At 48.4% G+C, this 11,413-nt stretch overlaps 1 protein-coding gene across 1 annotated transcript; it reads left to right on the forward strand.

The window, feature by feature from the left end:
• Positions 1 to 8,589: 8,589 nt before the first annotated feature.
• Positions 8,590 to 9,259, forward strand: PtA15_2A760 (uncharacterized protein; the record flags this gene model as incomplete). The annotated part of the gene is made up of 2 exons (XM_053166814.1): positions 8,590 to 8,758; positions 9,021 to 9,259. 2 exons carry the CDS (start codon positions 8,590 to 8,592, stop codon positions 9,257 to 9,259), a joined length of 408 nt encoding a protein of 135 aa, XP_053017998.1.
• Positions 9,260 to 11,413: the final 2,154 nt, after the last annotated feature.

Here is an 11,413-nt window from a genome sequence, read left to right on the forward strand (position 1 = left end):
TCGAGTCTTCTTTTGACCTTGAAGGTAATTGTTGAGAGGCAAGTACTAGTAGGACACTGGAGAGCCTCAGCTAAGCCTACTTTTACGAAGGAAGAACAGATTTTGGATACATGCAGAAACCAGGTTTTTTTAGCTCGTATTGCATCAGTATTAATTTTTTCAGGAGAAAAGTCAACATTTAGATGTCCCACATAAGGAGCATTTCATAGTGCTACAGAAGAGACTGAAATTAGTGCCATTAGAAACTTTGTTAAGTGTTTTTGCAACATCTGTGCAAAGGCAGGTGAAGAGGGCAAAAGTGCTAGTAGATTTTTTTGTTGAAACCAGTTGCAACAGGTTGTGCTCATGCAACCCTGCATACACATAAAATGTAGAATAACTACAATTTAGATAACTTAAGTATCATAATTATGTTGATTTTAAAAAGGCCCAAAAAGATTTGAAGTGCATAAGTATCCCTGGCCAAAAAAAAGCTGAACCACTACATCTCTGGCCAATTACAAAAGCATCATTTTCAAAAAAAAGTGGGTTTGCTATATTGTACATAAGCCGGCTTAGTTGGGGCTCTCAGGGGTCCTAGGCAAGTGGCCAGCTTGGATTTGGTTAATCAATGCTGATTGGAAATTCTTTTTCTCAGTTCCCTGCAAGAAGGGGTAAAGAGTTGGTTTTTGAGGTGTGTTGTGAGCTTGGATGCGCTAGGGTGTAATTGCTGGTTTCCATTCCTATCTGCTGCTTGTAATTTGGCAAGAAGGTTGGCTGCCTTGTTGCCACAAGTTTCCTCATGGCCAGGGTACCAGACTCAATGAAGATGCAAGTCAGCAGGGAGTTATGCACCAAATTTCAAAGAATTCAGGGAAGAGATACTGACTTCCTGTCAAGATCTGCAGGTCTCCCAGAAGTGATCTAGAGCCCAAAAAGCTGGATTTCCCTGGGAAAATCTAGACTTTTTGGGTCTAAACCAACATCTGTGGGGTTCCCAGATTACACAGGAAGTCCTCCACTGTCCTGGTTCTGCTGAACCACAGTTCTCCAAGCGGTGTAAGACCCCAATCCTTGAGAATGAACACATTGGGTGGCTTACTGTACACATCCCCCATGCCTTTTCTGTGAGTTTGAATGCTAGAACCACACCAACTGCCTCACATTCATGATTTGAGAAGAGAGGATTTATCCCTAGAGACATTGACAGTGCAAGGTTGAGGTTGGGGAATATGGCTGCACCAGATCCACTTTTCACCGTGTTGTATGATCCATCAGTATAAATTACCACCAGGAAAAAAAAGTAGTCAGTTGATGACAACTGACATAACACAGCTCTGGTTTTTGTCAGATTACGGATTTGGAAGCAACCCGTTTCCTCAGCTGGAAGTGTTCCTTTTTGGGAAAGACCAAGCTGGGGACAAACCAGTTTGAAATCCCAAACTAATATGATACACTGCAAGAAAAACTCTAGAAACTGCTTGCAGTTGAGATGCAGAAAGCTTGAATCAAGCCTCAGCTCAAGCTGGAGTCAAGCACCCAAATTCCATGCTGGTGCACCTTCAGTGTGTACCTTGTTTGGGCCCGGCATCTCAATGCTTAACTACATGCTGTAGTGCTCATGCAGTAGGCTGAGACAAATGTTCAACCTTGCAAATGAGCATCCCCCTGAGCACCCTTCTATTTGCTTTTAGAAAACACTCCATGTGCCATTGAATCCAGCCAGAATAACATAAAAAGGGTATGTACACATGAAAGGGATATGTACATATGAGAGGAATATGTACGCATGAAAGGGGAATGTGAAAATGTGTATTAACACATAGAAGGGATATGTACACATGATGAAAGGGGTATGAATGCATGAAAGGGGTATGTATGCATGAAAGGGGTATGTGCAGTAAGGGGTATTTGCACATGAAAGGGATATGTAAACGTCAAAGGGGTATGTAAACCTGAATGATGAAAGGGTTGAAAAGGATGTAAAAAACTCAAAGGGGACATGTAAACATGAAAGGGTCATGAAAGCATGATGAAAGGGTATGTACACATTGTGAAAGGGAATAGACATTCACATGAAAGGGATACACACACATGAAAGGGATGCACACACATGAAAGGGATACATGTACATGAAAGGGATACATGCACATGAAAGGGATGCAGACACATGAAAGGGATGCACACACATGAAAGGGGTATGTGCACATAAAGGGATATGTACACATTATGAAAGGGGTGAATACATAAAAAAGGGATATGTGCACATGAAAGGGGTATGTGCACATGAAAGGGGTATGTGCACATGAAAGGGGTATGTGCACATGAAAGGAGAATTTTCATATGAAAGGGGAATTTTCACATGAAAGGGGAATTTTCACATGAAAGAGGAATTTGCACAGGTTTCAACTCAGTATTTTGGAGCCTGTACTCAGTTTTTTGTACCTTAGACTCACTCTTGCATAAATTATGCAATGTGCATGGAAATTGAATCAACCAGTGCATGATTCTTGCATGAGGCACAGCTTGCCTTGAGATCTTGCATCTCAACTGCAAGCAGTTTCTAGAGTTTTTCTTGCAGTGATACAACTCACATCTTTTGTTACCGCAGCTTTAGCAGGCATTGTTTCAGCCCAAAGCCCCGTTGTCTTACCGGATGTGGCGCAAACAAACCCTGAACCCTGATTTATCAGTGAGAAAGGATGCTTGTCCTTGCGGACTTTGTACCTGTAAGCACAGAGAATCTTGGCTATAAAAGCAGCCTCTTGGTTTGGCCAATGAACTAACTCAAGCTACCATTTGCCATTGAATTCACCAGACAGCACTAAGCAAATCCCCTAATCACTTAGGACTCTGTTTGTTTCAATCAGCGATCACAATCTATCTTCCACTCTGTGTCCCGAACCAAGACTTGTCCAAACTCTCTCTTTCTCTGAATAATACTTGCGCATTCACTAGCAATAATTCTCTTCTTCAAAGTTCCTCTTAAAAACACTTAAAAGCTCCAAAACATTTCATTTGCGCTCTGCTTTTTCTCCTTTCACTCTTACTCGTAACCTCTCGCTGTTTCTAACACAGTCTAGTTATTGGACGGTTTTCTAATCCGGTCTGCTTAGTCATGTGTATCTAGTGATAGTCCCATGTTGTCCGCAGTCTATGTAGTTTGAACCCTAAGTAGTGTACTTAAAAGTTGTGTCTAGTGTTCTAGTTCCCCTTTTCCTTAACACTCCTCAACTGTTCACCTACTCACCGTTTTGTCTCTCAACTCACTGTCCTCAGGTCCGTTTCCTATCTTTTCTCCCCCGGTTCCTAATCTGTTCTCATGTTGTGTCCTCTTCATCTTAGGTTTTCCTCTTTGCTGCTTGTTGTCACCGCTACGCTTGTGTCTAACGTGCACCTCATCTACAAAGGTGTGCCTAAGTAATTCAACACTCCTCAACTGTTCACCTACTCACCGTTTTGTCTCTTGACTCACCGTCCTCAGGTTTGCCTCTTTGCTGCTTGTTGTCACCGCTACACTTGTGTCTAACGCGCACCTCATCTACAAAGGTTTGCCTCTTTGCTGCTTGTTGTCACCGCTACGCTTGTGTCTAACGCGCACCTCATCTACAAAGACTGTTTGTCTTCTACTAGTAGCATATCTACCCTTGCTCTTAGGTAAGAGCCAAACCTGTTTCTATTTCTTAACAAACCACTAGTTTCTTTGTAAACCCAATTCTGATGAAATAAACTCTTAGTCAATTGAAATCTCACAGTTTTAGCTCCCAAGCTACTCCATCTGCTAGTGCAGGGCTGGCTGGCACAGAGCTCAGTGCCCATTTTGTCACAGCTGAAGCCTCTAGTGCAATTTTCAGCAGCAGCTCCTCAGCTTTGTCCCAGGCACAGCTGCTGCTCAGCCTTGGCCCAGGCCCAGCTGCCCCTCAGTTTTGGCACAGGACAAGCCACAGCTCAGCCTTTGCCTGAGCAAGAACGGGCGTTGATAAACGCACGCCCGTCCCCCGGGGGCACCAGGCCTGGGACCGCACGCCCTTTATCAAGGGCATGCAAGTCAAAGGGCATGCACGCCCCTGTATGGGCGTGCGAGGGCGTGCACGCCCCCACACCGTGCCTGTTCGCCGGGAGCCCCTCGGCCGGCAGGTGCAAGTATACCTGCTCGCCGAGAGCCCCTCGGCGGGCAGGTACAGATCCCACCTCGCCGAAAGCCTCTCGGAGAGCAGGAATACATGCACCTGCTCGCCAAGGGGCTCTCGGTGAGCAGGCCGGCGGGTAGGTGTATGTATACCTGCTCGCCAAGAGCCTTGCCTGCTCGCCGAGAAGGATAACTCTCGGCGAGCAGGTATATAAACACCTGCCCGCCGAGCCTACTCACCGAGAGCCCCTCGGCGGGCAGGTGCATGTATACCTGCTTGCCGAGAGAAATCCTTGGCGAGCAGGCATACAGATCCCACCTCGCCGAGATCCTCTCCGCGAGCAGGTATACATACACCTGCCCGCCGAGCCTGCTCACCAAGAACCCCTCGGCGGGCAGGTGCATGTATACCTGCTTGCCAAGAGGAATCCTCGGCGAGCAGGCATACAGATCCCACCTCGCCGAGAGAAATCGTTGGCAAGCAGGCATACATATCCCCGCTCGCCAAGAAGGATAACTCTCGGCGAGCAGGTATACAAACACCTGCCCACCGAGCCTGCTCGCCAAGAGCCCCTCGGCGGGCAGGTGCAAGTATACCTGCTCGCCGAGAGGCTCTTGGCGAGGTGGGATCTGTATGCCTGCTTGCCAAGGATTTCTCTCGGCGAGCAGGTATACATGCACCTGCCCGCCGAGGGGCTCTCGGTGACCAGGCTCGGCGGGAAGGTGTATATATATGGTGTTGCAAGCCCGTCTGGGCACTCACCAAAGTTTGGCCGAAAAAAGGCCAAGCGCATGGCCGACCCTAAAGCCAGCTTGGCCGATCCCAAAGCATGGGTGGCACACGTCCAACCCCCGCTTGGCATATTGCAAAGTGGGCGGGGTTCGGCACAAAGCCCCGCTGGGCCAATTTCAAGCAAGGGTGCCACGCACCCCAAACGCTGTGCCGGCCATCAAGGAGAGAAGTTTCCCTCCTCAATGGTTGGTCTACAAACCGGTCATTGAGAAGGGAAGACTCCCTTCTTGATGATTGATACAAGACTTAGTATTGCCCACCGCGAAGGGAGTCTTTCCTCCCCAATGACCAGCCTACAGACCGGCCATCAAGAAGGAAAAGCTCCCTTGTTAATGTCCAATGTGCGATGTCAAGAAGGGAAAACATTTCCCCTCCTCAAGGATTCGTTGTTCTTGCCTTTCAAGGCAGAGACAAGGGCCGGCGTCTGATGACCGGCGTGTTGCATGCCAAGTGACAGATCCCATTGGCCCAGAGCTTGATCTCGGCCAAGCGGGACTTGGCTGTGTGCCAAGCTCTGCCCCCCGCGCAACCTGCCCAATCAAGCCCGCTGGGAACATACCCAACCCCCAAAGGCACTCGGCCAAGCGGGAGTTGGGTATGTGCCCAGACGCGCTTGCAACACCATACCTGCTTGCCGAGAGGCTCTCGGCGAGGTGGGAACTGTATGCCTGCTCGCCAAGGATTTCTCTTGGCGAGCAGGGATACATGCACCTGCCCGCCGAGGGGCTCTCGGTGAGCAGGCTCGGCGGGCAGGTGTTTGTATACCTGCTTGTCGAGAGTTATCCTTCTTGGCGAGCAGGGATACATACACCTACCCACCGAGCCTGCTCACCGAGAGCCCCTCGGCGGGCAGGTGCATGTATACCTGCTCTCTGAGAGGCTCTTGGCGAGGTGGGATCTGTACACTTTCACCTTCCCGCCTAGGGGCTCCCGGCAAGCAGGCACAGTGTCAGGGCGTGCACGCCCTTGCACACCCATACAGGGGTGTGCACGCCCTTCGACTTGCACACCCATACAGGGGCGTGCATGCCCTTGATAAAGGGCGTGCGGTCCCACAGGCGTGGTGCCCCCGGGGGACAGGCGTGCGTTTATCAACACCCGTTCTTGCTCAGGCAAAGGCTGAGCAGTGGCTTGTCCTGTGCCAAAACTGAGGGGCAGCTGGGCCTGGGCCAAGGCTGAGCAGCAGCTGTGCCTGGGACAAAGCTGAGGAGCAGCTGGTGAAAATTGCACTAGAGGCTGGATAGCCAACTGGAGCAGGCGTCATGTCAGTTGTCATCTAGTGACTACTGATTTTTCCCTGGTGTACAATGTAGTCTGGAGTAATACTCAAAGTTGTAAACCTAAATGAAACCTAATTGAATGTTAGTCTAAATAGTAATCATTTACCACTTTCTATTTCTCTTTTCTTCATTCAGTTACTCATTTCTGTTTCAACTCATCTCACACATCAGGTGTGCTCAATAGTTGTCTCAACTCAGTCTTGTGTTGCGTTCCAACTAACTCGCTGGTCTTTCTAAAGACTCTCTGCATCTAGATGTTCTATATAATCAATGCAGCAACTCGCCCAGCTCCGTTCTTGGGGGGTGCCCATGGAATCCCCCAAAACCCAACCAGGTGGTTGGGGATAGTCACCTATATCCCCCAGTAGGCAAGGTAATCTTTGTTTTGGACTGTTGCAGGCGCACTGATTCCAAGCTATTTTAAAAGCTCTGCTCAAAATCATTGCTGAATGAAGGGGTATGTAGCGTCTGTTAAGTGTAAATGGTGACTCATTGTCAATATGAAAGGGATAGTTTGCAATGTCTGGACCAGTTTCCCTTGCCTATGATCAGGCGTTGGTTATTCTGACTGAGCAAGTTGAATCAAAAAAGATTGTCCCCGGTCTTGCCTGTCGAACGGAATCAGAAGTGACACCACTCATTCAGAGACTTCTTTTCTCAATTAAAACACTTGAGCTTACGTTTCTCCCACACTCGTTGATGAGTCGGGTGTAGCCACCATTTTGACGATTATTACTTATGAGCGCCATACTTGTGCTAATGACCGTTGATTTGAAACATTGAAAAGATGTTATTATGTCGCAAAGATCTGGTCGTTGGTATTCATTGAGAATTATAGGCTTACGTTTGTGTTTTTTTCTCGCAAGCAACAATGACCTATGTAAACGTCAGTGGGATTGGGAAATAGATCAACGATTGTTTTCCCAAAAAGTGGCACTCAAAGTTCAGTGCAAGCAACTTGCAAGAATTTTGGCAAGCCGCTGTGCACAAAAGCCACGCATGTTGAGTTGCCAAAAATTCTTGGTAAGGTTAACTGCTAAAAGTCTACTTGCATGAGATTTGGCAACTCAACCTACACAGTTTTTTGTGCAGCCAAGATTCCTACTAGTCGCCTGCACTAAACTTCAAAACCCCCTAATATCTAGGTGATACATACCTTGCATGATTTAAATACAGAAGTCACAGTTGTTTGAGTGTTCAATATGCTCCTTTTGTTCGTAAAAGGCAAGGTTAAGACAGCACTGATTTGCAAGCAGCGTCCCAAGTTTCAGTCAAACTCAACTTCAGACGGCATTGGACTTGGAAAAGTAAAGCTGGAAGTGAAATTGCTTACACATCGCAATGTTGGGGCGTGACCAGGGTGCCCGTTGGTGCACACTGGGCTGTTACTTGCCCAGAGCCTAATCGCCGTTCGAGAGTTGCGCCAGTCACTTGGTAAATAACGAGTTGTGGAAAGAGCAGAAAAATAGTGGCCGCAGTAATGTGACGAAAGTTGTGCAACAACATGTTAAACCAAGCAAAAAGAATGATGTGTATAATGAAGGACTCGCTTAGAGATCTCAGGGTGACGGTTGCACGAGCTGAAAGATTTCCAAAGCGCCGTTTAGGATAGCTAATTTAAACGTATATAGAAAATGAGTGGGTTGCTTGGGATAAGCTTGGAGATGAAGCTATTGCTTATGTTTCGATAAAAGAAAGGAAGTAGGATCTGAGTCTCAAAACCTTCCAACAACACAACTTATTATAAGCGCGAATGAGGCCTCGGTCGACTGGCTCTTGCGCAAGCACCCTTCACTCGCGAGGACGGAACCATTCTCCTGAATCATTGAGGGATGTGGTTATTTCCAGAACTACCGACGGGCCAACAACCGATGCCTTCTATATGCTGGCACATTGCCACCCAAGTGGTCGCAACGGCGCCGGTCACTTTGAATGAATCACGCTTGAGCACCTCGGCAGGGGATAACCAGTCAACAGCTACGCCGGTCGAACAATTGATTCGCCAATCCTGGTCACTATCAGTTGAAACACCAAGTGGCAAGATGTTCCTCGCAACAATGCTGAAACCGCTGCGCTACATGTATTTGCAGCGGCCAGTAGCGTATCTTAAAAAAGTGCTGTTATGTACACAGCGGGGCAGATCGAATAAAAGTTCACCGTCCAGACGGCGCCCCCGCAGTACAGGCGCCAAGGAGTGCGCCACGATGACCCCCAGTCACGCTGGCGCCCTTCCTGTCGTACACTGGGACGCCACCGTTTATGGACGTCCCCTCATGTACGCCATGGGGGCACCACCAGGCTAGGCGCCATAGGGCCGTCCCGGTGGGGTGTCACTGCGACGGCCCGGGCGGGCTGACGGGTAATCCGGGGCGTCAGCTTGCCGGCGTTCTGGGGTCGCATCCGGCCCCATGGCGCCAACAAGTGGGCGTACTTGCGGGCGTAGCGGCGGCGAGGCCATCGGGCTCCGTCAAGATGGCAGCCCTGAGGCCTCCGCGATGTGTCCCGGGGTCGCCAAGCAAGCCCAAGGGTCGCACCTCACCCAGATGCCTCAGGGGCTGTATCATATACAGCGCATCGGTTCCACCCCATCCACCTCATGAGTGGTGAGGTGAAACCGTCTCCTTCAACACCCACCCGCTTTCATAGTCCAATACGACCCCGCAAATCCGACCCTGCTATCGCTCACCCTCCATCGATCGACCCGCCCCCAAGCCCATTCACCGACGAACCGACCAGCCTGAGAACTCCGCCATGCAGCAAGCAGAATCAGGTCCGGTGTCCCACTCCTTTTGAGGCGTCTCCTCAAATTCAAACTGATGTCTCTTGCCCCGCTGTGTAGAATACACCTTCGAAGGTGATTTGTACTTCTGTAACGTGTGCCCCCGAGCCAGAGGCGCGAAGTCTTGGAAGGTGCACGCCCGGAAGCCTGCCCACCAAACCAACCTCCGGCGCCGCGACGAGTTGAGGCAACGGACCGCACCCGCACCTCCCCAGCCGGTTTCGGTGGGTGATCCAAACCCGGACGACTCGCATCCACAGCTTCAAGAAGCTCATCAGGACGCTGCATACGAGCAGTAGCGCAAAAATCGGTGCACCCGATTCATCGCAGCGGTAGCGCATCGGCACAGCGATATACTAGAAATTTCCAAAATACAGGTATTTTTTGCTGATTACAATGCACTGTAATAACCATCGCAATACATGTATCGTAATGGTAGCACGGTCACATCGATCTGATTCATCGACTACTTCGTGCAAATTGTGAAATAGTAAGGGCCCAATTATAAACCAGTTTTGGGATAATATTGGGATTGTTTTCAAATAAGTTTGAAAGATCTTTTTGCTAACTTTTTCAGAATTGAAAATCTCAAAACAACCCAAACCACCTCGGGGAGGTGGTTTGGGGAAAACTGGATTACCAATACTGTTTTGAATGTGATTACAGCTCAGCATGCAGATGCCCGCCATACACCTAACCAGTACTTGCCCCCGCCAAAGGCCACAGCATATTTACTCGCGCAAGATACAGCCATCAAGGCTGATTTGCGGGTAATTTAAAAACGGACACCATGGCTGGATAGCCAGGATTCAAGTGCATCTATTGATGCCCGGGACCCCATATGTAGCTCGCAGAATGAGCGAGCTACAGGCTCTTGCAGTTGAACCAGTATATGTTGCGCGCAAGAATCAGCCTTCAAGGCTGATTCACGGGTATCTATTGACTAGGGAGAGTCGGCAGACACCGGTGGTCAGTTTTCCTGACCCAGGTTGTCCCCCCAAGTTCTTGGGAAGGCTTCTGCCGTCGCTGCCATTGTCTTGGCGCATGCAAGACAGACGACTGTCCAACGGAGCAACCTTTGGTATTGGAGGCTTACGTTCAGTTGCGCCAGAAACTCATCCAGCATGGTGGTGGGTTTATAATATACACTTGGTTTGAAACAGGTTGGAAACAGTTTTGGCCCCTGTATCTGCACCATTAAGATAACTTTTTTTGATTTCAAACTTATTTGAAAACAATCCCAAAATTATCCCAAAACTGGTTTATAATTGGGCCCTAACGTTGTTGTGGGATGGTAGAGACCGAGCACCAAACTGCCAATTGGAAAACGAGTTGTTGCTTCAGTCCAAATTCTGGTTTATAAACAAATCACGCCTCATCATGTCTGCTGAACAGAATATACAAGGCTGCGATCTGATACTCTACCAGGTACTTATGGAGGCTTGGAGCCGACTTGTCGGCCAACATCTTTTGATTTTCAGAATTTTAATTCTTGGTGTAAATTTTCGAGTCCCCCCATCTGAAACTGGAATCCAGCGGTCAAATATTGATTCCACTGCCAAACTGGCCAGATTTGACAGAGTCTGTAATGATTCCCCAGTCATACTGGCCAAATAATATGTCTGGGTGCCAAAGAAGATTCCATGATAATCACATGGCTCATGTACATGCTGTAACCAAGGCATACCTTAACCAACCTTTTGATGACCGGAGCAGACCGGTCATTGAGAGAGTGCGTAAACCTCTCGATGAACGGCTTAAACTATGCCAATCAGCAAGGGGAGCTCTTGATGACCGGCATAAACTATGCCAGTCATCAAGGCGAGCTCTTGATGACCAGTTTATGCCGGGCATCGAGAGGTTTAAAAGCAAAATTCTCTCCATGACCGGCGGCAATGACAGGTCTTCCATGGTCATTGAGCGAGTACATCATTTGTACCTCAATAGCAGAGCTTTTGATGACCAGACCACTCATCAAGAGCTCCCCAAAATGACTGGCATAACAGATCATGAGAGGGATATTTACATACTCCCTCAATGGCGGGCATGACCGGTAATTGAAGGGGTTATCTACTCATTCGATGACCGGTATACATAGACTGTTCATTGAGAGGTTTATCTCCTCCCCAGTTGACCGGTATAGACCGGAAATCAAGGGGATTTTGTACTCCCTCCAGTCTTTGTGAGGAGTACTCTCAATGACCGGTAAAATCAGTCTTTGAGTGGAGTACCTTTGATGACTGGCACAACACTTTAGAGCCTTCAATGACCAATCAGTGACACATTTTTACTTCATATTAGTTTCACATTAGTTCCTCCTTCTATGGTGGCTTATACAGACAATTGTTTCTCCTTCTATGGTGGCTTATACAGACAATTTGTGATGGAAGGAGGAACAAAGCAGAATATGGCTATAATGGCATCTCCATGCCTGGTTTGTTGGTTTTGTTGTT

The sequence above is a fragment of the Puccinia triticina genome, chromosome 2A (genome assembly GCF_026914185.1).
Source record: "Puccinia triticina chromosome 2A, complete sequence".
Lineage (NCBI taxonomy): Eukaryota > Fungi > Basidiomycota > Pucciniomycetes > Pucciniales > Pucciniaceae > Puccinia > Puccinia triticina.